This window comes from Molothrus ater, chromosome 1, assembly GCF_012460135.2.
Source record: "Molothrus ater isolate BHLD 08-10-18 breed brown headed cowbird chromosome 1, BPBGC_Mater_1.1, whole genome shotgun sequence".
NCBI classification, from domain to species: Eukaryota; Metazoa; Chordata; class Aves; order Passeriformes; family Icteridae; genus Molothrus; species Molothrus ater.
The window spans coordinates 21951651-21977574 of record NC_050478.2 but is presented as its reverse complement, the minus strand read 5'-3'; the positions used below and the strand labels follow the sequence as shown (position 1 = coordinate 21977574).

The window sequence follows — 25924 nt, the reverse complement described above, 5'->3', positions numbered from 1 at the left end:
ACTGGCTGAGTCTTCACAGACTGTGGCCACTTCTTCACAGTCTAAGCTACAGGGTCCTCTGGCTAAGGCAGCCAGAGATGAGAATGAGCTAAGGAGGTCTGCCTGGGGAAAACCACAGCAGCTCACTATGAGTACTCCTCTTATCTCTTGCACTGGGTGAAAAGGGAAAATCCAGGCCTTAGTTGTTTACAATGTGTAATGTGGAATTATTTTATTGAATTCACAGCATACTTAGGAATTTGATTATTGGACATTCTGCACCCATGCCTAATATAGTCAAAAGGCTTCATATTGGAGCACACTAGTTGTGATAAAAGCCATTTTGAGTGCTTGAGCCTATACTGGTTTTCATATATCAAAATACTTGATTCTGTATTAGGTTCTCTCTGCTTTCACTGACAAAGAACAGGCTGCATATGCAAAAGCAGGTGCTGTTGCAGAAGAAGTTCTGGCAGCAATCCGTACTGTAATAGCTTTTGGAGGACAGGAAAAAGAAATTAAAAGGTAAGAGCAATATTTGCCTTCATCACTGGATTTTAAAATACTCACTTCAAATGGTTTGAGATTTTCTTATATATTTTCTGTTGAGAGTCTTGTTCTTTCTGCATTTTTAGTTAATGAGAGATTGTTAAAAGGTTTGCTATATGTTGAAAGACAATCAGTTATTTTTCTAGAGTTGATATGTTGTCTCTGCATTAAAGGGTATGCAAACTACTTCAAATATCTTACCATGAGAGCTTTAGACAAAAGAGGACCTCTGTTCTGTGAAGAGATGATGATATCCTTGGTAATCTATAAATCATCTGAGTAATCTCCTGAGTAATCTAATCTGAAACTAAACTATTGAGTAATCTAATCTGATTACTCAGTAGTTGAAAAGGTGCTAATAAACAGTATCTCTATTTCCACTGTACTGTAAAATATAGATCTGCTGATATAATTTAACCTTTAATCTTGAGTGGTTCACAATAAAAGTTCACTGATCTATAGAAGCAACTTAAATGCCAGTCCCTGACCTGCAATGCCCTTTTATTTCTATATACCAAGTTGACTAATGTTGGCATTTTTAGAGGTTACCTTAGAACGTCCATGCCTGACTAGCAGGCTTACCTTTATACAGTCTTAGGGTAGGTATTTTATGTACCTAACTGCTGTACTTTGCAAACATTCTTTTTCTAATCCATCCACAGAGCTTTTGTGATGTCTGCCATGGTACAAGCGTGAGTCTATTTTGAACTTCTATCTTTCTTCCAGATACCATAAAAATTTAGAAGATGCTAAACGGATTGGAATAAGAAAGGCTATTACAGCTAATATTTCTATGGGTGCTGCTTTCTTACTAATATATGCATCATATGCACTGGCATTCTGGTATGGAACTACTTTGATCTTAACTGATGATTACACTATTGGCAAAGTTCTCACAGTAAGTATTAATGAGTAAATTCTCAGTGACAGTGAGAAATAATAAAGAACAAACCTTAAAGTGTGTATTTGACTGTAATAAGAATCATGTCCCAAAATTGCAAAAGTAGCATCCTTCTTAACAAAAAGATTCTCACCACAAAAGTCTACATGTTGTTTCTGCAGGATTTCACAATCTATATGAACCCAATTAAAACACATATGATTTTTCAACTGATCCTATATATCTTCTGATTTTCATAAGATCAGACTGATATAGAAACAGTTCAAGCAAAAACTGAAGTACAGTACCTTTTCTAGTTGCTATTTGCCTTCAAAGGGCTGAATACATTTCCAGGGTGCAGAAACAAATACTATTTTTTAGCTGTTGGGTAGTCTAAGTACATAATTTTCTTAATGTTTGCTTATGTTTTGCACCATGAGAGGTTGGTATCACTTCTTGGTATTTTTTAGAAATTGGGTGGGATAAAAACATACTTGTGACTAGGAAATACATCACCATCTAACTGAAGGAAGAAAACCATAACACTTAAATCATAACTTAAATTATTCTCTTGATGTGGAAACTATTCTAATTTTGTATGAAATATGAAGTAAACAGGGGAAGAAGAATAACTTTGTTAACCATGACGAAACCCAGCCAGTTGACCATATGCATATATTTGTATATTTTTTAAACTACCTGTTTCATTTATTAATCACTGAAGCTTGTGGAAAATGTCTCTGATATGTGGTTTTGGCTCTTTTGAACCTTTTGTACAGGTTGGCATGTGGAACCTCTCAGTGAAGTTCATGACCTTATGTGTAATTTATTCTGTTCAAAGTATTTGCAAACTCTATTGCAAATTGTCTATGTTGTAGTTCAAACGATGTTTTATGACATGGATGATGCATTATTGGGTGTAAAATCTGTGAATAACCCCTGTTCAAGAGGATGGGTGTGACAGACTTTGCTCTGACTGCTATGGCTGTTATGATCTCTGAGCAGGGTGGTTTAATTGCTTTTGTTTTGATACTAACTGAAAGCAATGAACTGCTATTATGAGAAAATTATTAATTTTTCTCTTCTGCTGCTGTTTCTTGTTTGCTTGCACTTCACTCTTTCATTGAAGCAGGGGATCCTTTATTACTTTTTGATGAAGAACTTGGATTTCTATACTTCTATTTCACTGTCTCTGAAAGATAGTGTCTTGCACATCTGTTGTTCTGTTGGCAGATATGTAAAACACTTTCCAGTCTTTGGCCACAGAATGCATTAGTACAATAAATCCTGAGACATCAAGTGAAATTCTAAATTTTTTGTCATAGGTTTTACAACTCTGAGTCACTTATTCACTTTTTCTCAATGTATTTTCAAATTTAATATTGTACAGCATCTCAGTTCTGATGTGAACCTTAAAAAGCTCTTTTCTTAATGTTCTTCTCTGCCTACGAGAGATCTTTTCAGTTTTGCTCTAATTCTAGCTTCCTTAAACTTCCCTTAACAGACCTCCTTACCCAAAAGTACCATACAAAAATAAATAAATAAATAAATAAATAAATGTAATTTTCTGCTTAAATAAGAATGAATACATACCTCTGTAAACATTTCTTTCAGGTCTTTTTCTCTGTATTAATTGGAGCTTTCAGTATTGGACAGACTGCTCCAAGCATAGAGGCATTTGCAAGTGCAAGAGGAGCTGCCTATACCATCTTTAACATAATAGACAATGTGAGTATCATTGCTCTCACTATAATTTCAAAACTTCTTTTGAAGGTAAGAGACCCTTCTTTTTAAGGACAAGAACTAAATTCACACAGAAGCTTAATGGAAAAATTTTGTAAGTATTCTTACATGAGCATATCATCAATGTAGAAATGTAGCAGTGAGGGAACAAAACATTGTACAATTTAGATCTTTCAGAAACCTCACCTAAATTACTTAAAAAACATGTTTAACATTTCTGCAGAAGAATGGTGCACTCGAGGACTTCTTTATGAAAAAAATGGGTTATTTTTTATTTTATTTTATTTTGCACAGGAACCTCAAATTGACAGCTATTCAGAGGCAGGTTACAAACCAGACCACATAAAAGGGAACTTGGAATTAATAAATGTTTACTTCAATTATCCATCCAGACCAGATGTTGAGGTACTGTAACTGAAACTTTATATTTATATTACAGTTGAACGTATGGATCATATGTTAGGAAAAAATAATTTAAAATTCACATAAATTAATTTTTGTTGAAAATCTAACAGTTTCAGATTGATTCTCTAATGTATTTAAAACTACCGTGTCATCACAGTGATTTTAGTTAGATTTATTTCCACCTTAGGTAAACATGTTAAGTTTCCTAAATAATTTTTTTGTCTAATGCCCTAGTTAGTGTGGCTATGCAAAAAACTATAAATATATATTTCTATCAAAATAATTTTACAATCCTAACTCAAATGTTTGTGTAGAGTAATAATAATGAACTAATAAGTTTTAAAATAACTGCAATGCAGCTCTGTTATGACTGTGTCTGAACCAGGAAAAAAAGAAAATAGTTTCAGCAAGGATTTGCTGTTTATGGAATAGAGATCAGAATCTGTATTCGTCTAGCCAGAGAATAAGTTTCCTTTTTAAAGCACTGTCATGTATTCGGAATCTTAATGCAGTGATGATAGACAACATATGAATGATTCCTGAAAATATTTCTATGGAAAGTGTCTTTGCATTACGTAACTTCCTTCCTTACCTTGAAGAAAAATCCTTGACCTTGATAAAGTGATCTTTCTTACTTTTGATAGGCAGAAAGGAAATACACTCAGCATTTAACCATGACCTTTACATAGCTTCCTTGTAGTCAACATGATAAATTAAAGAAAAAGTTGAGGCAATGTAATACAGAAATTTTGCATTGTATTGTTTCTGTATTATATTTTAGCTATGAATAGTGTATTATTATATTTTGTCATATGAACTGGTTCATGAGATGGGTAATTGAGAAGTGTGGTGTATAATACATTGATACTGAGCCAATTGTAATGTAATTATGAGGAAAATTGATCTGAAGTCATCAGTAATACAAAATTTAAATCCCCATATTTATATTTTTTTAACCAAATTCTGCTAGAAATATAAAGGTTATTTCATTCTAGTCTTTCACATTTACCTTGACGTTTCTAAATACTGTTACGTTTTTGACCAACCTCCTTATATGGACAGATACTGAAGGGCTTGAATCTCAAGATTAATTCTGGCCAGACAGTGGCCCTGGTTGGTGGCAGTGGCTGTGGGAAAAGCACAACTGTTCAGCTCATCCAGAGATTTTATGATCCCAAGGAAGGCACGGTAAGACACCTCAAGTGAGATGTCTGCTCTGCATGTCATGTGTTGAAAGTCTAATTCCAGCCTCTCTGCTCTTGTCAATTTTCCAGTGACATGGTGAAGTGTCCCCTTAAATGGCACATGCTGGCATGGAGAGAGAGGCTCTTGATCAAAACAAGTAGTAGACAGTTTTTGTCTGCTCTCTTTTGTTTAGGTTACCATTGATGGGCAGGACATTAAGACCTTAAACGTACGGTATCTGCGGGAGGTTATTGGTGTGGTGAATCAGGAGCCCGTGCTCTTTGCCACTACTATTGCAGAAAATATTCGCTATGGCCGTGAGGATGTCACCATGGAGGAGATTGAAAAAGCCACCAAGGAGGCAAATGCTTATGACTTCATCATGAAGCTGCCCAATGTAAGCAGATCAGCTCTCCTGCTGCAATAATTTCTTCTAAAACTTCTTGTGCCAAATAGCTCCTCAGAAGGAATGCTTGTTAAGACCGGAAGCTATCCTGGACCTGTGAATATGCAGAGCTACGCAGAGCTTCCTCGTACCTTTTGAGAATAATGTTAAAATTTTATATCTTCAGGCAATGATTTGGCTGTCATTTGAAGAACCACCAGAATTGCAGGAACACAAATGATTAGTCAGGTGTATCCAAGTAGGTGTTTAATCTGTAGAGAAAGGAGAAGGTGTTACCAGCATCTCCGGCATTGCTGACATCTTTAGTGGAAGGACTGTGACACTGAGTCTTTTCAATACATGTGTTTGTCTTGTAGAAGTTTGAAACTGTGGTTGGAGAAAGAGGGGCACAGCTCAGTGGAGGCCAGAAGCAAAGAATAGCAATTGCCAGAGCTTTGGTTCGCAATCCTAAAATTCTTCTGCTTGATGAGGCAACATCAGCTTTGGATACTGAGAGTGAATCAGTTGTACAGGCAGCACTGGACAAGGTCAGTAGTGTTTTAAAATGAAGCATGTAAGTAGGAGCATAATATTAACTTCTTTCCTGGACTTTTGTTGAAAATAGAGACACATAAAACCACAAAATGTAAACCTTAATCTGGCAAATATTCTTTGTACAGAGAATTTTGAGTTCCTGCAGATATTACAGAGAGAAATCTTATTCCAAATTAGAAGATGGAATAATACTTTTTGCCTTATTAAGCTTAAATCAACATTTTCTTGGTATAAATACCATCCTCGTCCATTATCTGTCTTACTGCCGTTCATATTGTTGTCAGTCGCCTGTCCTTGCTGAGCCTCGTGAAGGTTCTCCTGGGCCTGCTCCTCAGGCCTGTCAGAGACCTCCTGAATGCCATCCCTTCCCTCAAGTCAATAAACTGCACTGCTCAGCTTGATGTCACCCCTGAACTTGCTGAGTGTGCACTCAATCTCATTTACCAGTATCAGTGATGAAGATATTGAACAGTATGGGTCCCAGTATGGACCTCTTGAGGGACATCACTGAAAATGAACTCCATCCAGCTTCCAACAGAATTCACTGCTTGGGATCATTACATAAAATTTGCTTGATCACTTTAAAACAGCCTCATAATTAAAATGACAAGCTCTGATGTTTGGAATACTAAGTGTGTTTTGCTTATAAATATCCAAAGAAGGATACTTAGCTGAAATAAAATTCATATGAAATTTTAGAAAATTTTGTTTTTATTGTAGTCACTTGAGTTAGCAATGACTTACAGCTTAAAACGCTGTTATCTTTAAAAGTGAGCGTAAAATATTTTATAGTGTTTCTGAGTATAAATTCTCCATGGATTTTATGGTTTAAGTGGGCAACTCTGGGCCTTAATATGAAAATTGTAGCATTTTAAACATTTTAGTGTTTGTAACATTCTAAAATTTTATATATTGAGATTTTTGTTTAGATATTTTTTGATCAAATGTGATGTATTTATGTGCCACAGTGAAAGATGATCTCTAATATTATATTTCAATCTTTAAATTATATTTCTCTTTTAAGGAACTCATTTTTAGATTTTTTTTTTTGAAAGTTATATTTTTCTGTGAACCATTTTAATGTTTCTTTTAGGTCCTATTCAACTGTGTCATGAAGATGAGCAGTTTTTGCATTTACTTATAAATGCTGACATTAACTATTGTTGTTTTCAGGCAAGGGAAGGACGCACCACAGTTGTGGTAGCTCATCGACTGTCGACAGTCCGAAATGCAGATGTGATTGCTGTGTTTGAAGGTGGAGTTATCACAGAGCTGGGCAATCATGCTGAACTGCTCAAGAGAAAGGGAATCTACTACAAACTTGTTAACATGCAGGTACTTCTGTCTCTAGCGTTGCCTCATTTCCTTTTTTTTCCCCCCACCCACAGTCATTTTAGCAGAAGTATGAGAAATTCTGCACCATATTTTAATTACAGCAAAAGACTCGTGTACTTTGAAAGGTGAGTAATAATTTGAGAGACTACTAGTTTAGCTACCAGATCTGTTTAAACCCAGGATAATACATTTCAATCCTCTAGGTATTTAAACTTAAAAGATGATTTTATGTTTTCCTTTCATGCAGTTAGTGTAGAGCAGATAACTACAGTAGTTTGGTATTCCATTGGTTGTTCTTAGTCTCATAAAAGGTAAAATACAGTAGCTGACTCTGGAGGAATACAGCATGCATATTTTAAGCGGTTTAGCTATATTCCTTCATGAAGAAAAAAAAAAGTGCTGGAAGAGAAGAAAAAGAAAAATAATTCAGCTATGCCAAGAGCAAAAATGTGTTCTTAACTTATAGAAGTAGAAAAAAAGAGATTGAAAGTTATAATAAATTTCCAAACTGTGTTAGCTATTAAATGAAGACCAAGATACTTTGATACTTTCATCCCAATGTCCCATGTGACCATTAAGTTATAGCAGATTTTCATTGTAACTTTTGTTTTACTGCATAACCTCTATGTCCATTAAAGAAACTGAAGCTGCCATCTCAATATGTCACACTGAAGAGGTTAACCAGATCAACTGAAATATTTCTTCATAGCAGAATGCATTTGGTTACCTTAGATTCAAAGTAACTTTGCATCCAAGCAAATGCAAATATGGAGAAAATGAGGAACTACAAAATGGAAAGAAAATTGAAAAATAATTTTAAAATAAAATAAAAAACTGAAAGCAAGTAAAAAGAGACATTTTTCATAGTACTGCAAAAAGCAGTAAGAAATAAAAATAATATGGAAAAAAAACCCCACGAGTTGAAGGCAACTTTGAATCCAATTGCTATCAAAAACCTCAGGGTGGGTAGACATGTATTTATTGTCTCAAAGAGACTGGCAAAAGTACCACCAAGGCTCTTTTCCAGGGTGCTCTAATTTTTCAGTCAAAATCTCTTTTTGACTTGTTTCCTCCTGAATCTCCTTATTCCATTTAACATCAAGAATTGTTTAGTGTGTTTTCCATTAGAGACAGTAATGTTTTATCACTTCATAAATAAACTGTATATTCCCCAAGAATTCATTCTAAAAGATCCCAAGGGGAGTGCAAAGGGGTTACTCTCAATTTAAATTTTTTTGTTTAATTTATTAAAAAATAGAGCTGTTACTCTCTGTCTTCCACTTACTATAAGAATTTTCATGAGAGATGCAAAAGTCATATATGACTAAAGCTCTGAAGATAGAGCTCTAATAAATATTATACAGATTTTCATACCTCTTTAAGGCATTATATGTAGTTCCCCAATATCTCTTTCAACTGAAACAAAGTTACTTTTACTTTGACTACCTCATAATTTTCAAAGTTTGAAGTAATATATGCATGTTTAATCTTAGCATCATGTTCTTCCCACTTTTAGACAATAGAAGCTGAAGTTCCATCATCAGAAAATTATGAGAATGTACTTCCATCATCAGAAAATTATGAGAATGTACGTAGTGTCAAAAGCAGTGAATCTGAACCAGACTCTGAGGAATCCTTAACTAGAGGATTGAGAAGACGATCAACTCGGAGAAGCATGAAAAAGCCAGGAGAGCAAAATGATAGTCCTGATGAAGAAAAAACTTCACCTGTAAGTATCTTTGCAGAGCTGTTAGTGAACTTAGTTCCTTTAAACAGAGTTTGTTAAATTCATTCTCCTGCTGAAAAAAGGTACAAAAAGACATGAGAATTTTTAAATACTAAATAGCCTTTGGCTGATAATATTCATAACTTTCTTTTTTAGTTTCAACATAAATGATAATAGAAATAAAGTGATAATATAACAAAGATGATGAATTTGTTATTGAAAGTAATTTTCCTTTAAAAGAAACATACTTACATATATTTATGTACCATACCAACATAACATATAAAGGTTAAACATTCATTTTTTGATAAGAAACAAAATATTTAGCCCAACATAACAACTTACAACAAAAATTGCAAACCCTCTCCCACCCAAATATGATTACATTCATATTTACAGCAATTATTTTAATGTTATAAATTGCCTCATGAACAATTACTTGAATTAATTAATATTACTCACAGTAATATGCCCAGAATGAATAGTTCAGTCATCACTGACCAATACCAAAGTATTCACCAACAAAAATTACATGAATAAACTAATATAAAAAGAAAAGTGCTGTAGATATGGTGTACAGATCTCCCTCACGTTAGAGCAAAAAAAATTGCAATCATTTATTCATGTTATTAAAAATTATACAGTTTTGCTTCCCCTGAATAGATTCTGGGAATAGGAAATAGATTATTAATCTCTCCTTTTCTCTGTATTTTGCCAAATACGTTCATGTTTGTCCTTATGCAATTCACGTTTTTTAGGCTGAAGAATTACCTCCAGCTTCATTTCTGAAAATTATGAAGTTGAACAAAACTGAATGGCCATACTTTGTAGCTGGAACCGTTGTGTGCAATTATCAATGGAGCTTTACAACCTGCATTTTCAGTCATATTTTCTGAAATTATTGGGGTAAGTTGGAATAAAATAAGCAAAAAACTATAAGCCCACCATATTTATTTCTAATATAGAATAGCTTTTTAAGCTATTTATAGAATAAATAGCTTAAAAACAATCACTAAAAACAATCACTAAAGCTGAAGAATGGATGACGCATTCTTGCAAAAATCTGAAAAATTGTATGACACAAAATGCTGAAAATGTTGCTACAACCTGACATATGCTTGTTATACATTAAATATTATGTAATATTTGATCAAATTTCATATGAATGCAATTGACTACCAAAAGAAGTTACTGAGAAAGATGAGAGTATTATAGATTGTTAGTTAATTTTATAAAAACTTTGTTTCAAATTTTATATTATAGATTTTTTCAGAGACTGACAAGACCATCTTAAGAAAACAGAGCAACTTATATTCACTGCTGTTTTTAGTACTTGGGATCATTTCTTTTTTTACTTTCTTTTTCCAGGTATGTTTTGATATTTTAACCTTATTTTAATTGCTCATCATGTTTTAGAAACCTGAAATATACTAAAAATTTGCATCTTCATAATATGTCTCCAACTCAAACCAGAACCTGTATTTATGGTTCTAGATATGTCTTGTGCTGAAGCTTTTTTGACCTAGAGCTGCTTGTGTTTAAGAGTGTTTTGAATCTATCAGACCTCTTAACTTTAGAAATTCCCATCTTGTTCATCAGTCAGACACTTCTCAGCACGAAACTCTGGATTTTCTCACTCATTCTCCATTATCAGCTAACAGGCAACTTCTCCAGCCCTCACATTCTACCACCCTCCTCTCATCTCAAGCCTTCCCATTTGACTCTGTTAGTAATTGAAAATCTATCAATCTCCTGCCTTTGTTCTCCAATTTGTTACTTCCCTAACCCTTCCCTTGTGTAAGGGAACATCCCATATTTCTCCTGTGGGAGACTCCCGGGCCCAGTTTGTCAGGTAACACTCATCACACTGATATTCACTTCCTCCTGCTGAAATACTAAGGGTTTTACCTGATACTACAGTGCCACTTAAAAAAAAAAAAAAAAAGGTAGTAATCATATTAAATATTTTCATATATAGTCCATTTTATAATTTAAGAACATATTGGTGAAGTTTTATCTGTTAATTGAGCCCACAGAGTGAAATAATACCATGCTTGGGACAGCAGCATAAATAGCCTCTTGCAGAAACCTGGTTTGTTTGTGGAATTGTCTCATTGCACAAGAGAAAAGGGCCTTGAGTATGGAAGGCTGAATAGTACAGGGCTGTGATAGGTTTGCTCAGTTTAGAAATGTTCAGAAAATGTTTTTAAATTTGACTGATGCATTTAATCTAAAATGAATGACCTAAATGTTACTAGTTTAAATCTGACTTACATTGACTCAGAGAAATGAAGTCAAAGGGTTGATTTGTAACCTTCTCCTTAAAGCATGCTGGTGAAGCAGTGCTGGAAAATATTGCTATGCTCCCTATATTTTTTTTCATTGATAGTATTTGAATATAAGTACTGTGAACCTACTAGCATTTATGTATATTAAACCTGGTTTTACATTTGCTTTTTGCAAACAGGACAGCAATACTTTTTACTTTGACATTGTAGAGGCAATTTATCTAAAATATGTATTGAATAAACACAAACAGTGTAATACTATACTAAGCATTGTACTTTCTCTCAAACAGGGTTTCACATTTGGCAAAGCTGGAGAAATTCTGACAATGAGGCTTCGGTTCATGGCATTTAAAGCAATGCTTAGACAGGTAAAGATAATAAATAGTTTAATTTCCAGGGTTTTAAAAAGAATTTATGGTATTGGTATAAAATAACTGGATTCTACATCACTGTGTCATACAGAGAAGATAGTTTAAATCAGACTAGAAACCAATTTGATTAATTACATGTGGTTATGCAAAGTGTCCTTAGAGGGAGAGTCTTAAATCAATACAAGAGCTTTTTATGTATTTCTTGCAAAGATTTAGTTTTATAGCCAAGCTACAAGGGCCTGACAAGTTGATGTGCACCAGCAGTATCCCATTACCTGTACATTTGCCTGCTTTGCTTTCTTTCGGCCCTCTCTCCCCTAAAGAAATGCAACATAACTTACACTGTAACTCTTACTTCAAATGTCTGATTTGAATTATGATACGTACAGATATGTGGTTTTATGTATTTATTTGAAGTCTCTGTACAAGCGCCCAAATCTCTAAGTGTTGTTTGTTAATGCAACAATAAGATTGTGTATTGAAAAGTAAAGCCACTTTCAGAGAGGTAAATATAAATAGAATGTAATGTTGTTAATTCTAAATTGGCTAAATTTTGCATGATTTCAGGATCAATATTTTAGATTTTGAAATACAAAATATGATAGTTATGGGGTTTTAATTCTCGTACATAAAGCTGCATGTAGACACAGAATTTGATTCATGTGAACATGACTATTTTCAATGTGACAGAAAACTGTTGCAGTCTGAAAAATCATGATTTATAGATCAGCCATACTAAAAATCTAATGAAAAGGCAATCTTACAATTGAGTCTTGAGGTCACAAATACCTGTAATGCATTATCAGGACTGCATTCAATGCATACTACACATGACAGTTTAAATCAGATATTTGGTGAACAAATCATAAAGTGTGTACCTGATCCAAACAATTAACTTTGATCAGATGGAACAAGTTGATTTTTCCTTTGGTTGGTTTTTTTTTGGGTTTTCTTTTTGTTTTGTTTTGTTTTGTTTTGTTTTTTGGGGTTTTTGTGGTGTTTTGTTTTGTTTGGGTTTTTTTGTTGTTTTTGTTGTTGTTGTTGTTGTTGTATTGTTGGTGTCTCAAAGCTTAAAAATATGCCTCTTCAATATGGTAAGAAACAAAGCAAGGAATATTTAGTTTTTGACCTGAAAATGCTTTACATTTAACCCCTCCTCAAACAGCTTTGCAACCATGAGGGAGTGTGACCAAAGAGTCCTCTCCTCCAAGCAGATTCAGTGAAGGAGCAGCAGTGAGGGAGGGTAAATTTTGCTTTTGGAATCTCTCAGCTGCCCCCCTTCCTTCTCAGCAGTGACAATGAATACATCAATGATTCACAAGATTACACTTCTTTCTAAATATATTCAATGTGCAGTGATGGAATTAAACTTATTTAAATATGTAGAACCTGAGGCACTGCCACTTACCAGATTGACTTAGCAGTTTATTTGAAATGTCCAAAATCTGGTCTTATAAATAATTTTTCTTATTGTAGGATATGGCCTGGTTTGATAATCCTAAAAATAGCACTGGAGCATTAACTACAAGACTTGCTAATGATGCCTCTCAAGTGAAAGGAGTAAGTAAATTTTGTGTTGGAAGTTTTCCTATTTGGTTTAGCATACAATGAAGTTGCAGCTTGGGTTTGACTAGCTGGATTCCAGTCTTGATTTTGACAACTAAAATATGCTATAAAATAGTATATTTTATATTTTTAAAAAATTATATAAGAATTATTGTACCAGCTATTGGTATATATATTATAATTATATATATACCAATAGCTGGTAGAGAATGCACTGATGCACTTTATGAAAATTATGGTAATATATATTTACAGACTAATTTCCAAATAATTTTTTCTAAAAAATAAACTATTGTGCTGTATTGTGATCTTTATTATTAAACAAATTTATTGGGAAACTCCTACCTAAGAAGTCTTTTTAAAGATGTTTTTTCACTTAAAGACATGCAAATAAATTTATTCAGTTTACAATCTCCTGCTATTTTTTTGGTTGTACAGATTTCCTATTAAAAAAAATGAACTTTCAGCAATTGACTTTCTCAGTTACCTTATGGAGATTCTTTATTAAGTAAATTCTGTGCTTTCAGGCTTATGTAATATCAAGCTAAAGTACACTGAATGTAATAATTTGTGTATGCTTAAGTAAATTTTTACTGCTACATGAAGCTATATGCTTGGTTTTTTTCTTAACTGAAGTATTCTGAAGTATCTTTGGCTTTATTTCAATAGGAAAAGTTAAATATTTAATTTTCTTATTGAGCTCTGTGTGATGACTTGTAAAGCTAGCTCTGTGATCGAAAAAATTTGACAGATTTTAATGTTTAGATGTAAATGTGAGTATGTGATGAGGGTAAAGCTTGTTCAGTTTCAAGAGCAGAATTTAGAAATTGCAGAATAAATTGAAGTAATCAGAATATGGGGAAAGAAGATATAAATATGATCTAGATAACTTTTTACAAAAGCAGTTAAAAATCTGCCATTTTGAAAAATAGCAAAACTGAGTCAAGACTTTCTAAGCAGTGCTTTGACAATCAGGAATTTTATAGGTGAAAATGCTTTCTTATTTAAAATGCAGTTATGTTGGTAAGAAATGCCTTTTTTTTTTCTTGTCCAGGCAACTGGTGTCAGACTAGCATTAATTGCCCAAAACATAGCCAACCTGGGGACTGGAATTGTTATATCATTAGTTTATGGCTGGCAGCTGACCCTGCTGCTTTTAGCTGTTGTGCCCATCATTGCAGTGGCAGGAATGATTGAAATGAAGATGTTGGCTGGGCACGCTAAGAAAGATAAACAAGAGCTGGAAGCTGCAGGAAAGGTGGGTCAAGAGAAATTAATCTGTTTCTGTATCATGTATACATTCATATTTACCAAAGTATTGTTAATGGATCTATGACTTCTGAGCCCAAACCATTTCACAATATGCAAGTTCCAAAGACAGCCAGGTACACTGGCAGACCTACAGAGCATCACACCTCTTCAATAACAATTGAAGACTTATGGTATTAACCAATTAATATTTTTGTAGTTAAATGTTGGAATGTGCTAAAGACAATTCAGGCATATTCTCTTCTCATTCCTTTTCTAGACATCTTTGTTTTCCTTATTTTGCAACCGCTCTCATTTTGGCATTCTCTTTTTTTTCCTGTCATCCCTTTTTGGCATGCCATCTATCTTATGTTTATTACACTGCTTTTTTTTCTCTTCCCTTCTTCATCTTATTAACGTTTGCAGAGATAATATGTATATATCCACTGGTTTCTGTTTGCCATTCCTTTGTTTCTTGAGTGGAAGAGAAAGCTGAGAACAGAAAAGCAAGAAGGCTAGACTCTTGTTTAACAAATTAAATGAAGGCATTTAATGTCACTTCATTCCAAAAATCCTTTTGGGACAGAACAACTATTTCATCACTTCCCAGATACTGCTTTTTTCAAGGTAAAGCTTTTCTAAAATCTCTCCTTGTGTCCTACTCTTTTGAAAAGTTGCTGAAAAGAAAATCATTTATCTAAGGTCATGCAATTCCATTCCTTTCCTTTCAACTGCGTACATTTCTTCTGCTTCTCTCTGAGGGATGAGAATTTATTTTGTTTTGTTGTAAGATGTGATAGAAAATAGTTGACAATTTTTGAAATAAACACTAAAGACTTTCTTAATGCAGTATATTGTGAAGAATTAGCACAGGTGTTACAAATATTTCGGATTTTTTTTTCAAAACTTAAAAAAAATATTTTCTTTTCACAGTAATGTTAGTTTCCCTTCTCACAGCCACCTAAGCAAGCACTGGACTACAGGCATTTTATTTAATTATCATTTTTTTAAAAATATGGGAGTTTTTTCAGTAAAAATAGTGTTCCCCCTGCAAAATTCACTTTCTCCAAAGAGTTGCTGAACTTAAGTTACTAAAAAACCTTACTTTATTGTCTTAATTAAACTAAAATTACATTAAATGTATACAATAGCAAAATGCATTGAAGACTTGAGAGTCTTTTGGAGAATCATCAAGTTTGGAAGAGACCTTCAAGGTCATCAAGTCCAACCATCAAGGCAGCACCACCATAATGACCCCTAAAGCATATCCCCAAGGGCCACATCCATCTCTTGAGCACTTGCAGAGACAGTGACTCCACCACCTACCTGGGAAATCTATTTGAATGCCTGACCAAAAAAAATCAACAGTGATTTTTATTTTTTTTTTAATATCTAATCTGAATCTCCCCTGGAACATTTGTGTATACAAATGACTCAAGTCTAAAGAATCTGCAAGCTAAAAGAAGGTATCAGAGCAAATATTTACTGCTGAGATCTCAGTTAGGCTCTAAGGCACCTAAATAACCTGGATATTTTGATTGTAGCCCAAATTCTGCAGACTGGAAGTTGAATGCTAATATGCCATTTTTCATGTTGAGTATCTTCTCTATATTTGTTATTGCTGTCTAATGGGTTTTCACCTTTTATTTGTAGAACATTAAAGAGGTCTTATCAGAAAATTCTGAGCATTGTAAGAAAATCTCATTCTAACAAGAAAAATGTAAAATGCATATTTTTATCTCAACAGTCTATGATTTTAATAACCAGTATAAAATATAAAATTGTATTCCAACAGAATCTTACTATTAATTTAGAATAAGGAATTGCAGCATACTTAATTTTTGATTACAAAAACCATTTGTTTTTCTATTGCAGATTGCCACAGAAGCAATAGAAAATATTAGAACTGTTGTTAGCTTGACCCAAGAAAGAAAATTTGAGTTGATGTATGGAGAACATCTGATTGTACCATACAGGTATAATAAAATAACTAAGCTAAAAAACATCTGTAATAAATTGCAAACATTTACCTCCACAATAATAGATGTTTTTTGATAGTGTGTATGATTTAATGTATAATTTCATTATCTCAGAATTAATGTCAATATTTTGCATATTTGTATTGACAAATGCAACCACCACCAGTCAACATTTTTTTAAAAAATTATTTAATTAATTTTCTGTTATAATATTGGTATTAAAATGTTACTTGGTTTGGAAAAATGTTGGTTTTAAGTGAGCTTTCGAAGTGGGCTAATCTAAATTTCCACCTGATTTGTTGGATATTTAATTAAAACTATTTTAATGTAAAATGAATATTATATTAGGCCACTTTTTAAAGTGTTAGTAAGATCGAAAACATTTGAATTATTACTTGCTGGTTTGGGGCTGAAAATAAATTAATATAAGTCTGTCTGGATTAAATCAAAATTTAAAAGTCTTAAAGTAAAAAACTAAATAGATCCTACGAATTAAAGTTTTATTTGTTCCAGACTGGACTGTTTCCTTTTCAGACATCTATGAGAAAAGTAAAGAAAATGAAAGTATATGTACACAGATATAATGGGAAAGAAGCAGGAGGGCCACTAATGCATCTACCATAATAAATGAGTGGTTGAGCACAGTGCAGGACATAAAAGATACTACTTAGCTTTTTTCCCAAGCTGCTGGCTTTTGAGTTCATATCTCGTGATTTGCAGAACAATTTCTAACCATTCCCAGGGTTGGCATTGATGGGATAGCTCCAGGACTTTCATCTTTCTGTTGTTCTAGTATAAATAAGAACTTATTGCCCTACGAGAGAGAAGTGTTTTTAGTTAATGTTTCGGTGTATGTAAACTTTACATTCATAACAGTATCAATTGAAGTCAATTGTTTAATTGTTTTTTGTGTACTAGGATTTCAGTATGACTGCACACTTTGATGAAAATATGCATTCTTTCTGTACAGAAATTCTGTGAAGAAGGCACATATATTTGGCTTTTGTTTTGCCCTTTCACAAGCAATGATGTTCTTTACCTATGCTGGCTGTTTCCGGTTTGGTGCCTACCTAGTGGTAAATGATCTCATGGAGTTTAAAAGTGTATTTTTGTAAGTATCTCTCTTACAATCTCTTTTCTGTCTGTTCAGAAAAATTAATTAAGAGAAACAGTTCAATACATGGGCTATGGAAACAAGTATGATAGACTGAGATTCTACCAGTGTGGGTATCAGTGACCTGAATACCCAAGAAAGTCAACCATACTGATTTTTTGTTGCCAACCTAATTAAAGATAGTTAACACAGCTCATTTAGACCAGAAGATGTTAGAAAGTGTCTGCATTCCATCTACTAGCTGAACATCTCTAGCCAGCTGAGTGAATTTTTGGATTTGAAAGAGAGGGTTTGAACAAAAACTGTGTGAGCCCTTCTATACTGCTCAAACACAGAATAAAACAGATCACTTTATGTAGCTCTGAACAAAAAAGACAAAGTTAATAAAAATGAATCTATTTTACTTTGCCTTAAAACAGGCTAAGAGGTTTCATGTGCCAAATAGCTGTTCTTGGTGATGATTTTTTTTCTATGGTGTGTGGCAGTAAGTAATAGCTGAAGACAACAGGTTTTTAAACTATTCTAATGTAGCCTATAAATTACATAAAATTCCATAAAATGACTTAAAAGTCATCAAAAACCAATAAAAGCATACTTTTCAACCTTTATCAGTATTGTAAATCCTGCAATTTTTTCCAGCAGAGATGTGGTAGAAAATTAAATCTTTATTGTCACCTTGTTACAAGCTTGATTTCTTATTTTCATTGATGCCTTAAAAAGTGATCAATTACTCCCAAAGGTCATTAAACCCTAGAGAGGAAACCACAGTGAGGATGGAACAGCATTAGAGTAGCAATGATGCCATCCATTGATCCCTTTCTTCACAGCCCCAGCTGAGACTTAATATTCTACCCAGAATAAAAGAAACTAAAGAAATTACTGCTAATATGTAATGAAAACAGTGAATTTGGAATGCAGGCATGTTTATCTCATTTCATTAAAAGAAGATAAAAAGAAATTTCTGGAGCTAAATTAATAATTAAAGCAATAATAGTTGATTACTACTTCATTCTTTCTAAATTTAGCCCTCTTTTTTCTCTGAGTAAAAGTTGACTGCAGCCACATTTCCACTGCTCTTTTCTTCATGATATTTTTTTCCTGATTTCTTTATAGAGTGTTTTCAGCTGTTGTATTTGGTGCAATGGCACTAGGACAAACCAGTTCTTTTGCTCCAGACTATGCCAAAGCCAAGATATCAGCAGCCCACTTGTTTCAGCTGTTTGAAAGAGTGCCCTCAATAGACAGTTACAGTGAGGAAGGAGACAAGCCTGTGAGTAAGGCCATGAGTGCTGGGGGATACTATTTACTGGTGATATGGACAGCCCTCCTCACTCTCTTCAAACTGATTCTTCCTCTCCTTCTGATTGCATCCTTATCACAATGCATCTTTGGCACTCTCTGAACAAAACATGGACCAAGTTCCCTATTGTCAGTCCAGCTTTTGCACACAGAGTCAAAAGGGTATTTGTTTTGAAAATCTCTATTGACTTCTGGAGGGGTGGGGATACTTCTGCAATTCTATTCTAATCATCTGTGAAATTGTCTTAAAGATGTAACAGTGATAATATTTTCATTATAGGAAACATTTGAGGGAAACATAACAGTCAAAGATGTGGTATTTAACTACCCAAACCGACCAGAGGTCAAAATCCTTCAAGGGTTGAATCTAAAAGTAGAAAAGGGACAAACTCTGGCTCTTGTGGGTAGCAGCGGCTGTGGAAAGAGCACTGTTGTTCAGCTGCTGGAGAGATTTTATGACCCACTCGATGGAGAAATGGTAAGTTTTTTTGCAAGAACATGTCAACAGGTTAAGTGAGGGTGTTCTTCATTGGTTTTCTGTGATTTTATAAGTACAATTGGTATTTCTAGTTTTATTTTTAAGTATTTTTAAGTGACTCATTCGGTCTTCTTAATTAAACTAGATGTATGTAAGTCCCAGTTTCCCACATCACAATTACTGATCCACAGTCTCGTTATGGCTTTAAATTCAGGACTAATTTCTTGAGGTTTTTATAATAAGAACAGTTTAAAAACTAATAAATATATGTATCTACTTCTGTATGATCTAGTAATAGAATTTTCCATCTATGTTCTTTCAAAAAAAAGGCGAACATTGACAAAAGTATTTTTTAAATTAATTTTTCCTTGTCAGGAACATCGTTAAGAGTATGCCTGCTTATTAAGTGATAGATTGTAAATACTTTCAGTAATATTGGTTTAAAATGTAGGGCTTCCTATGCTAGTCATTCAGCAACTTTACAATTTTTTTTTTCACATAGTGGTACTGTTAATTGCTGTTGTTCTTTGGTGTAAATGTGCTCAGAGGTTTTAGAAGAATTTTAGATCTTGTCTCTGCAGAGGTACGCACAAAGCATAAAACTATAATTAAATAAAGCCTAGATACAATGGAAAAGATTTTTTTTGAGGTTAAAAGTGCCCCAAAAGGTTCAATGTAGCAAAGTGATGTGTAGAAAGAGGCAACATAGGTGCCTCAAAAGTGTGTTTAACAAACTGCAACTTCCTTCCCAGTGTTTCTGGCCTTGTGTCCATGAATAACCAACAACAGTTTACTGAAGGGTAAAGCACAGACCTGTGCCATAGAAACCACAAAAGTGCTGGACTAATTCTCAAGCTGAGTTGCACTGTGAACTGAGTGAAAGGGGTTTAGCTTAAAGCAGAAACTGTCAGAACAGCTGTTCACAAAAGTTCCCTCATTTCAATGGATTTTGAATCAGGTTCGTTATAACACCTTTTCTGTTGAAGAAAAAGATATATTGGCTGAAAATTGACAGTTCTAGCACCAGCTGTGGAGTTCATAGAATAATCTCCTCCAACAGCCATGATATGAAGGGGGCAATTCTTCAACTACCCAGCTGATCATGTCACCCAACACAGAGCCTAAGTGCTGCACTGGGTCACTCTAGTGGAGATTTAACAGCCCTTTTAATGTCCTGGTTTATTTGTGTCCAAGACAACTGTGTAATTATGAAGCTGATATGTTAAAAAAAATTAAAATTCTGTATTTATCTAATAAAAAATGATAGCAATTCAGCAGGCATATTTAGCAGAAGTATGAGAGAGTTGCCAATAAAGAAAACTGGCTGCAAATGACATCTTAAGGAAGTAAACTTCTTCTCTATAGATGTAAAATAGAGGAAAATTTCCCTGCTGAAGAAACAATTGAAAGAACTTTACCCAAAGTTCTTTGAAGTTGCTTTAGCATATCCTATCTTCCACTGTCTTCAAAATCCTAATTAAATATTGAAGTAAAGAAAAGGACTGAGGCAGCATTCACTTCTATGAATTAGAAAATTTTGGAACATAGACAAGAAGGAGGGGAAGGGATTATGTGGGCTTGCAATTGGTAAGAAAGAGCTAAGGAAAGAGCTGCAATTGCACACCTGCTGTGTATGAATTTACAGTAAGTCTCAAATTTATACATAGCCATGTGACTAAAATTTAAAATGTTTGCTTTCTCAGTTTTTTGATGGCAAAACTGCAAAGGCGCTGAATATCCAGTGGCTGAGAGCTCAGATTGGTATTGTCTCACAAGAACCAATCCTGTTTGACTTCACTATAGCTGAAAACATTGCCTACGGAGATAACAGCCGGCAGGTGTCCTTCGAGGAAATTGTTAGTGCAGCAAAACAAGCCAATATCCATTCCTTCATTGACTCACTGCCAGATGTAAGATATTCCCTTTCTTTCCTTCTCAGAACTGGATGTGAACTCAAGTGGCAGGGAAAACTGTAGGTTTATAATTAGCTGGGGTACAATAATTCTCTGAGATGAAAATAAATCTGAAACATTTTTAAAAATATTTTCCTTACTTAATTCTGTTTAGGCATATTTATTTTCACTCTGGGAAATTCCATTGGCAGGTGGAGAGTGGAACTTTTAAGCTCTCAGGAAAGAAGACACACAATTATAACTGACTGAGAGCTGCTATTAAGGGGTGGGGGTTTTAAAGTCGAACACTTTTTTTAAGCTCCTGTCTTTCTCAAGCATATGTAAAAGATTCTGCTAGACTGATGAGTTTACACTTTCTTCCAGTTATACCTAGCCAGAATTTGAATTTTAAGTATTCCTGTGGTCTGAAAATTACTAAGAATTTTTCACCTATATGCATGAGACAAACACATAATACTATAAGACTGAGCATCTTGGGTCAGATGAAAGGTCTGCCATGCACAAAATATTGTCCTTATGCGGTGACCAGGAAGATGTAATTACAAGTATTGAGAAAGGCTAAAAATTTAATCACATTTCCCCTAAATACCCATCTTACTTTGAATGATTTTTCAGAGTTTGAACCCCAACTTGAAAAGTCAACAGACTTTCACTGACCCTTAGTGTTGTGTTGTCTGATTGAGAATAACATTGTCATTTCAACCTCAGAGTGGCTTGTTGCTTTGAATTCATTAAACACTTGATGTTATAAAGAAGTCGACCAGTAAAGATCAATAGATCCGTGACAGATAGAAATTCTGGTCTAGAATTTCAAAGCCACTGGTGTGGAATATATAGATTATGGGAGGCTGGTGTCAGAGTTGATGTGCTTCAATATTCATCCAAACTGATTTTCACTCACAGCCTGAACTCAATATATTTTTTCCAGAAATACAATACCCGTGTAGGGGACAAGGGGACGCAGCTTTCTGGTGGCCAGAAGCAGCGGATCGCTATTGCCCGGGCTCTCGTACGCAGGCCCCAGATTCTGCTTCTGGATGAAGCTACTTCTGCCTTAGACACAGAAAGTGAAAAGGTAACTTAAGTCCCAGCCAGAATCTGGAAACTAAACTTTTTTTTTGGATTATGATTACTGTTTTACTCCCATAGTTTAAAGTCAAAAGCTGGAAATATGGTATCTTATGCAAATTACATATTTAGGCAAATAATAGGCAAATATAAATTTCTTACCCCTCCTTGGGGGAAAAAAAGTATTTTTTACATCTGTATGGCAGTAGAGAGATTGAAGTTGCTATGAAGAATGTATTCCTTAGCGTAGAAGTCTTCAGGATTCAGCTGAGAAAGTGCTATCAAAATTGTATCAGGACGCACAACCTACAGAAGCTAAAAAGATTGAGGATGGTGCCAGAGAACATTGGGGGTTTTTTTTCTGTGAAACTGTGCTATGTGGCGTTCTTAAGTTTTCTTCCTTCTCCCATTGCTCTCTGGTCCTTGCTACATTTTCATGGCTAAAATGAAAATTTTAGGTAAAAATTGCTAAAACATTTACTTTTTTTTTAAGGCCAAAGCTGAAATCTTGATACTACAGAAGTACAATCCAGTTGAAGAAAATTAACAGAATCTACAAAAATACTTACTATTAATGAGGCAAATAATATATCATATAATATAATCTGGAAAGTTAAGGTTTCTACTAAGTTTTGATCAATTGTAGGCATGGAAAAAATGAGGTTTAAGGGGAAAACGCCATTAAATAATTCCATGATTTATTGTTTTCTTGATTATATGCCAGCTAGGTATTTAAATTTAACCTCTTACTTTATTCTGCATTAATAAGCGTAAGGAATAAATACAAGAAAGCAGAGATTGTTTTTAATATCTTCTGCCAGTGATAGCTTTAAGAAAATGTGATTCATGAGACTCCCTGTGAAATCATGAGAACTAGTATGATAGCAGCTGGCCCAAGAATATTGACTTCCATATATAATTAATCAGTCATGAAAGAAAGCTGTGGAGGTCCCCAGTTAAACCTCCTCTTCACACAAAGGCCAATACTGAACTCAAATTTAGATTACTTTATGCTGTGTCTGGTAGGGTACTTGAAAATCTCAAGGAGATTCAGTAGAGATGCTTTTGTCCCTGTTCCAATGCCTAATTATCCTTGCAGTGAATGCTTTTTATATCCAGTCAGAACATCTCCTACAATTTAAAACCATTTTCTTTTTTTCTCCTGCCATGCATCTCAGTAATGAGCCTGGTTCCTTCTAATTGTCTTAACTATCACAGCTTTATCCACTCTAACAGCCTGGACTCTGCCAAGACACAGGCTAATTCTAAATCAAGAAGCTTGAGCAACAGATATTCCCTTTCCTTCACTGCCATATTCGAGCTTCCAGATGGCAGTTGAGGTGTATGTCCCAGCAGCTGCCAGAAGAGCTCACCTCTTGGTTTGTTCCTTGTGCAGATTGTCCAGGAGGCGCTGGATAAAGCTCGGGAAGGTCGCACGTGCATCGTGATAGCTCACCGCCTCTCCACCATCCAGAACGCCGACAGGATCGCCGTGCTCCAGAATGGCAGGGTCACAGAGCAGGGCACCCACCAGCAGCTTCTGGCTGAAAAAGGTGTCTACTATTCCCTGGTCAATGTTCAAAGTGGGTAATGCAACGTCTCAACTCAAGGCAGCATTTATCTCTCAATTGTCACTGTGGCTACTTTTGTCATTGTAATTATTTCAATATCAACAGTCAGTCTTGATACTTTTGGTATTCTTCATTCCTTTCATACACTATACAAACCCAAGAAATACTAAGTAAATGTGTACCATTTTCTCCCTACTAGTTTTCATTATTCAAACCTCTTTTTTTTGTGGCCAAAGCAGATGCTCATGGCACTCATGAAAGTAGAAGCATGCTAAGCCAAATGTAATTATTATTAGCTTGCTTTGAACTCTTTCAAAAATCACACTAATTAGGTGTGAGCAACTTGGAAATATTTTCATGCTCATTAAAAACAGTTTTGCTCTTGTCAGAAATAAACCTCAGGCCTTATCCTCGCTGTGCCTGTGTAAGACAGTCAGTCCTGGCCTATTAGGCTTGTTACCATATGTTATGAGAACTTGCAGGTCAGCTAAAGCTTGATGCCAGGTGTCTCCTGTTATGATGTGGAGTTTTAGTAAAGGCCTTGAAAACATGGGCACAGGCTGAAAACAAAGGTCCCAGAACTGTAAGTACCTTACTGATGGTTAGTTACTGATCAACTGATCAGTTAGTTGCAACCTTAAGAGATGGAAAAAGACTGCTTGAAATGAAACAGAAATTAAAAAATAAGGAAAAAACCCAAGACCATAACTGATGGACAAGACAAGGCGTCTGCTGCAGCCTGCAAAAGTACTCTCTGCAAGTCTCTCAAAGTCCTCGGAGTCAGAGGTCAAGGACTAAGAGCTCTCTAAAGGGTGCAATATTTTATACAAGGTGAAAATCCTAGATTTGGACTTGGAGGAGGGGGAAGGAAAGCATCCTTTTCAGTGTTGACATCCTTGGCTGAAGAGCTCTTGAACCTGAACACTGCCATGACTGAGATTCTCAAGGACGGTAACCATCGGTGCTGAATTCCTGCCATGGGCTCTGGGATATTGTATATTATTTGCAAATATAGGATGGCTGTTAAGGGATAACTGCTTCGAACGTGGAGTAATATTGACTAATAACTACTAATGACTAAACAGTAGAAATGTATTTTGTTAGTGAGTATTTATGCAGTAAAGTTTTATTATTAAGTTTAAAACTGTCTTGATTAATCAATCGTCCGCACTTCCGTCATAGCAATTTCTCATTCCCTGAGATTTATACCTATGGTCTGTCATACCCACACCCAGATATTTTCATACCCACACCCAGATATTTACTCACACAGAACCAGTCTCTAGCCAGATAGGCCATATCAATTAGGCTCAACCATGTACTAATTACACTCTACAGAATGTTGATTGATGCAGTCTCGCTGTATACCTGCTGAATCACATACCTGTTTTGTTTTGTTTCTGTCTTAGATGGAAAACCAGTTTTACTGGAAAATTTGTTTGTTTCTGTTTATGCATTGCTTGATACAATAAGGTTCTTGTCTGTCAAGAAGGATATTACTCTGCATGATAACATAAATAAGTTATACTTGCAACTGTAAGAATGAAATAGGTACTCTTCAACATTATAGTCTGAAGACTCAAGAACATAGAGTGATTTTTTTTTAAATTAAATTCTGGATGTTAGTATTTTGTTTTTAAACTAGTATTTTTAATTGTTGATGATACATTTCTAATTATTGGATTAGGGATGATTGAGTTATTTCCCCAACTCATTCAAGCTCTTCATGAAAATCAAGATAACACTGTAAGTATTTTACCAGAAACATCTGAAAACCATTTCTTTTTTAAATTTTGGCCATATAATTTAAAATATATTTCAGAAATTCATGTCAAATGCAGAAACTTTCCAAAACAATCTATTTTCCCCATTCTTTTCTTCTACATTTTTAAAGAAGTATTTGTTGAGACTTATGCAAAAGTTTGTATAATAATTCCAAATCCACTATAAGTGTTTGAACAGCTGTGCTGCTGCTCACAATTACAACCTTTTCAGAATTTTTTTTCAGAAGACCATGACAGCCATATTGCTACAACTGAACTACCATTCAGTCACTCATCATGTAGTTTCTAGGCACAAAGCCAAGAGGACAGACAAAGACACCTCCAAAATTGTGTTCTTCATCATATTCTTTTCATACACCTTTAAATTGCAATGGTTTACCAAAGGAAGGGTTGACTGAACTAGGACAATTCTGCTTTAAGGACTATTGTTCTACCACATCTTTCTAAGGGGCTGAAGAGGTCTTACTCCTTAGCTCTGCCTTTTCAGTTAAGCTCTAAGCATT

The 25924-nt window shown here is 34.6% G+C and overlaps 1 protein-coding gene across 1 annotated transcript in view; it reads left to right on the top strand.

Annotated features, from left to right (window-relative positions):
• The window catches only part of ABCB1 (ATP binding cassette subfamily B member 1), a 47782-nt gene extending 23001 nt beyond the window's left edge, over positions 1-24781 (top strand). Inside the window, 22 exon segments of the mRNA XM_036406499.1 lie at positions 380-504; positions 1255-1426; positions 3023-3136; positions 3446-3556; positions 4619-4744; positions 4935-5138; positions 5504-5674; positions 6855-7016; positions 8533-8745; positions 9501-9584; positions 9586-9648; positions 10006-10110; positions 11321-11398; positions 12878-12961; positions 14022-14225; positions 16091-16191; positions 17165-17305; positions 18422-18578; positions 18888-19085; positions 20789-20995; positions 21927-22073; positions 23463-24781. Of these exon segments, the coding sequence (XP_036262392.1) occupies positions 380-504; positions 1255-1426; positions 3023-3136; positions 3446-3556; positions 4619-4744; positions 4935-5138; positions 5504-5674; positions 6855-7016; positions 8533-8745; positions 9501-9584; positions 9586-9648; positions 10006-10110; positions 11321-11398; positions 12878-12961; positions 14022-14225; positions 16091-16191; positions 17165-17305; positions 18422-18578; positions 18888-19085; positions 20789-20995; positions 21927-22073; positions 23463-23657 (3162 nt within the window). The 3' untranslated portion in view covers positions 23658-24781.
• The last annotated feature ends 1143 nt before the right edge of the window (positions 24782-25924 follow it).